The sequence below is a fragment of the Cannabis sativa genome, chromosome X (assembly GCF_029168945.1).
Source record: "Cannabis sativa cultivar Pink pepper isolate KNU-18-1 chromosome X, ASM2916894v1, whole genome shotgun sequence".
In the NCBI taxonomy this organism is placed as follows: Eukaryota; Viridiplantae; Streptophyta; class Magnoliopsida; order Rosales; family Cannabaceae; genus Cannabis; species Cannabis sativa.
In genome coordinates, this window is record NC_083610.1 from 65299836 (window position 1) to 65304796 (window position 4961).

Genomic DNA, 4961 nt, shown 5'->3' on the forward strand with positions numbered 1-4961 from the left:
CTTCGTTTTGTTCTTCTTAACTTAATATATATATATATATATATTAAACTGATAAGTTTTAATAAATAATAATAATAATAATATATGGTGGCGTTTGGTAACACTTTTTAATTATTTTTCTGTTTTTAAAATTGAAAAAGTAAAAATATTTTTCAAAAACATATTCTATAAAATAATTTTCATTTTTCAATTTCTTAATTGAGAATCAAAATTTTAAAAAATAAAAAATCACTTTCAATATTTTTTTGAAATAGTTTTTTTTTTTAATCGATATTTTGGACTCCGACTAGACCTAGACCCAAATCCTCCCCACGACCTTAGCACTAAACCTGACTTCTGACCCGAACCCAAATCTGACCCCGGACCTAGATCTAATTTAAATAAAATAAAAAAATAAAAATAAACTTTACAGAACATACTTTTGTTTTTTGTTTTTAAAATTGAAAAATAAAAGTGGTTACAGAACACATTTTTATTTTTCAAAAATAAAATTTTTATAAACAAAAATTTTACTTTCATTTTGTGATTAAAAAATTAAAAAATAAAAGTGTTACCAAACGACACCTATAATAATAATATATATTAATAAAATATTAATATATTAATATAAACTTTATTATTAATGGTTATCTTATTATTCCTTAACCATTAAGAAATCTCTACTGCTATTTTAATTATCTCAATACTTACACTATCAACTTATCATAATATTCCTATAAAATCCATTAATTAAACCTGTTATGATATTTTTGATCCCAGATCGAGTTTTCAAAGTCGCCAAACCTGAAAAATATTATTATTCCACAAATAAGTCATGTTATATTCATAATGCTATATAAACTTCTGTAATTAATAAATTATGCTTATTTATCCATTTGGAACAAAATTAAAATTTATGCTGAAGTAGATGATAGTAGTATCATAATCACACTTATTACTCGATTAGCCTACAATATATACAATCTTTAATTATTTATTATTAGTCTTATCGAGATATTATAGTAGGTCATTACTCGCTATCTAAGGGGCCGAAGTTCTATAAAATATTGTCTCGTTTTATTTACTTGTTCTTATTGTGTACACATGATGATATCAGTCATAAATACAACTCTACTCTCGCTTGACTAAATCTTAAGTTAACAATTTAAAAAAAAAATGCTACAAAGAAGTTTCAAAAAGAATATTAAAAGTAATTTTGAAAAATAATTTAATTAAGTTAATTATTTGGTGCAAATAAATTTTCTATTATGGAGAAGCAAAATTTTAAAGAAGGTATATTTAAGCGGTCGGTAGAAGTGTCCAATTATTCTAAAAAAAAATTATAAGATGTCTGTCTGTACTCTGTACTCTGTAGTCTGTGAAAGTGGGACTTCTAAAAATACAGCCTGAGTTCTTCAAGGAAAAAAGTAATGTTATTAAATGGTAAGAGTACGGGGGAGTGAGAGATCCAACGGCAAAAGATCAATAAAGAAAGATGATCGAACGGCCAATGATAAGATTACGGGGCTGGAGCGAACAAGCGAGTCGCGGAAACACGGAGCCGCTCTCGCCCAGAGTTTGGAAGATATTCCTCCTGAGACAGCCCCATCATGGGACCCACATTTCTCACCACAAACAAAAGGTCCACCGTAGAAACCATTTCCTTCTCTCTCTCTTTTTCTTATATTTAAATAAAATAAACCAAAAATAAAAAGTATAAAGCAAACTCAACCATGGTTTGGCCTTTTTATGTTTTTTTTTGTTAGTTCTAAAACTCATTACTCTCATCTTAACTTAACCCCAATTCCCATGGCTTCCTTTACTCAAATGCCTTTCTATATTTGAAGTTTCCAAACCCACACAAACAAGTGAGCTGAACTGTTAGCTTTCTTGAGAAACTAACAACACCTCACTCACCCACCTCTCCAGTCTCCCTCTCTCACACACACTTTCCCAGATCATACCTTTGCTTTCGTTTCAAGAAATCAATCGATCAAAGATTTAATATTTTCATCACCACCATCATATCATTATTATCTTCTTTCTTATTTTCTTTCTTAATAGCATATTGATTTAAAAACTATATAATAATATATTTATAAGCATGAGCTGCAATGGTTGCCGAGTCCTCCGGAAGGGGTGCGGTGAGTCGTGTGTACTGAGGTCTTGCCTACACTGGATCGAATCCCCCGAAGCCCAAGGCAACGCCACCTTGTTCCTTGCCAAGTTTTTCGGCCGTAGTGACCTCATGTCCTTCATCTCCGCCGTTCCCGACCACCACCGTCCTGGTATATAAGCTTTCCCTTTTTTTTTGTTAAAAAATATTTACTTTTATAGTTTTATACTTATTGTTTGTATCGACCTATATATATATTTATAGCGTTGTTCCAATCGTTGCTGTTCGAGGCGTGTGGGCGCACGGTGAATCCGGTGAACGGAGCAGTGGGGCTTCTATCGAGCGGGAACTGGCACGTGTGTCAAGCGGCGGTGGAGACGGTTCTGTGCGGAGGCGTTTTGCGACCTATGCAAGGGGTTTTGATGCAGAAACTCGAAGAATCTTCCGATATGCTGGCGGTGGCAGCGGACACATCATCCTGGCCGTCGAGTTCCTACCATTACTTTCCATCGCTGCCGTCAATTTACGATCCGAGGCAGGAGCTGTACTACTCCGGAGCCAGAGGAAGTAGTGGTATCTTCCCGATGTCGACGGAGAAGCTTATTCGGCGAGACTCAATTTCACGTAGCTCGGAAGAATCGGTAATGACCAAGAGCTTCGGAATTCGTGATCGCAAGGAACAGAAGCTCTTAAATCTCTTTGTATGAATATTTATATTTATATAGAGAATTTTGGTTGAGATATTAGAATATGATAATTAGAAGTGCTCAGTTGAAGAAGAACTTCATTACGCCTAAGTGAATAAGGAGTTAATGTATGGCTTAACTTAACAGATAACCAGAGAAGAAGAACCTTCTCTTGCCGGGATTTTTAATCCTCCAGCGACATTTCCCTTTTCCCTTTTTTCTTTTTATTATATGTTTAATTTCTTCCGTTTCTTTTTGCACTTATTTATTATCTTATTATGGTTCCATAAGAAAACAAAAACTAAAAACAATAACTTTTAGTTAGCTTTTAGCCAATGAAATAAAAAATAGACTGACGTGGTTCTGTGTTGGCATTTTGTAAAAAGTTTTCGTTTGATGGGGCTAAGGTTCATTAATTGGCCAATTAGAATGTTGGTTGTTAATGTCTTTTGGACTTGGCGTAATACATAATAAATAGGGATCAATTTAATTTATGGTTAAGATTTTTATATAATAAGGTTCTTGTTGTGGCAAACAGTATATTCACACATGTGATATGACTTGGTTTTTTCTTTCGCATATATGCAAACTTTATTTCACAATTCTATCCAAATTGCCACAATATTTATGTTTAGATAGCGGGAACAACATCAATGAAATAAGACTTTCTTTTTAAAAAAAAAAAACAATAATATTAATAAAAAATATTCCCTTCTCAAGTTGATCTGACTTGAGCGTATTATTTCATTTGTCCTTTCTATTCTTTGTATACATATTATATTACATCAATATATATTAATTTTATAATTATCCCTACAAAATCTCATTTTGTTAATGTAAATCAGATCATATCCTTCCTTTATAATTCAATTATGTTATAACATAGACTGAAAATCTATCGTACATTAGGAAATCACAACCATACACACACAAAACATTTGATAAAGCCACATGTAGTCAAGGGGTAACGTTCTTGGCAAAGTGGGGATTAGGTTAGCTAGCAGGTGGTGGATCGAACCAAATTCCAAAAACAAAACAAAGGGGAATGATGATCACATGGGGTCAGCTAAATATTTGACTCATATTGTCCCGTGGCAACCAAGCTGCAGCCAAATTGTTGAGATTGATAGTATGAAAGAAGGTGCGATTACTAATGGGCCCCTCAATCTTTATTATCTGAGATATGTACCCTGTAGTTACATCAACCTTTTTCCTTTTATTTTTCTTTTATTTATTTTTTATTTCAGTATTTGACGACCGATGTTAATGTTATAATCAAACAACAACAACAATATTAAAAGTAGAATTTTGCAAAAAAGATGAAAAAAAATAATATGTATGTAGTGCGGTGCACATCAGCTTCCCCTATTAGAACTAGGATAGAGCCCCCTCGATTGGAAGTGGGTTCCACGGCATCACTACTAATTTTTTCTTTCTTACTTCCTTTGTTGACATAAAGTTAACTTGGAAAAGGACAAGGACTCAATACTCATACTCTTCGCCGCGTCTATCTTCCACATGCTAGGTCACCATATATTACTTACATTTTTTGAGAGGAAGGCACTAGAGGTCATTTAGGGATTTACCATATCGAGAGCTAGTGTTGTAAATACAGGTCGGATTTTTTAACATGACACAAAATTAGTACGAGCCTGAAAAGCACAACCACGACCAGACATAAAAAAATATGTTTGGAGACGACACGACACGACACGTGCTATAAATTGGCATGACATTGCACGAGAAGCACAAAAGGTACGACCATAAGCATGAATAAATTAGCTCGAAAGGCACGACATGTGACAAGCCCAAAAAAAATATGAAACGAAACATTAAAAACCCTATAATTTATTATTAATAATAATATATGTATTTGTCAATTATAAATAAGTTAAAATAATAATAAAACTTAAATATAATATTGAATATTATAATTTTATAATTAAAACTATTAAAAATGTAAAACTAAACTATATTAATTAATTTATACAATGTGATATAAAAATTTGATATTTTATAAGTAAATATTTAAATTTTAATAATTGTAATTACTTTTTATATGATTCTGTAAAATTGTAACACCTTACTAGTTTAGGCGCACTACAGTGAGTTTTAATGTAATATCTTGAAAATTATGATTATGTTAAATTGGACATACTTTATTCAATATGTAATTATAT

General features: G+C 32.0%; 1 protein-coding gene across 1 annotated transcript; it reads left to right on the forward strand.

Moving 5' to 3' along the window:
* Nucleotides 1-1703: 1703 nt before the first annotated feature.
* LOC115713617 (LOB domain-containing protein 39) lies at nucleotides 1704-3027 on the forward strand. Its single transcript, XM_030642107.2, has 2 exons — nucleotides 1704-2267; nucleotides 2360-3027. The coding sequence occupies exons 1-2, from the start codon at nucleotides 2084-2086 to the stop codon at nucleotides 2800-2802; spliced, it is 627 nt and encodes a 208-aa protein (XP_030497967.1). The 5' UTR covers nucleotides 1704-2083; the 3' UTR covers nucleotides 2803-3027.
* The last annotated feature ends 1934 nt before the right edge of the window (nucleotides 3028-4961 follow it).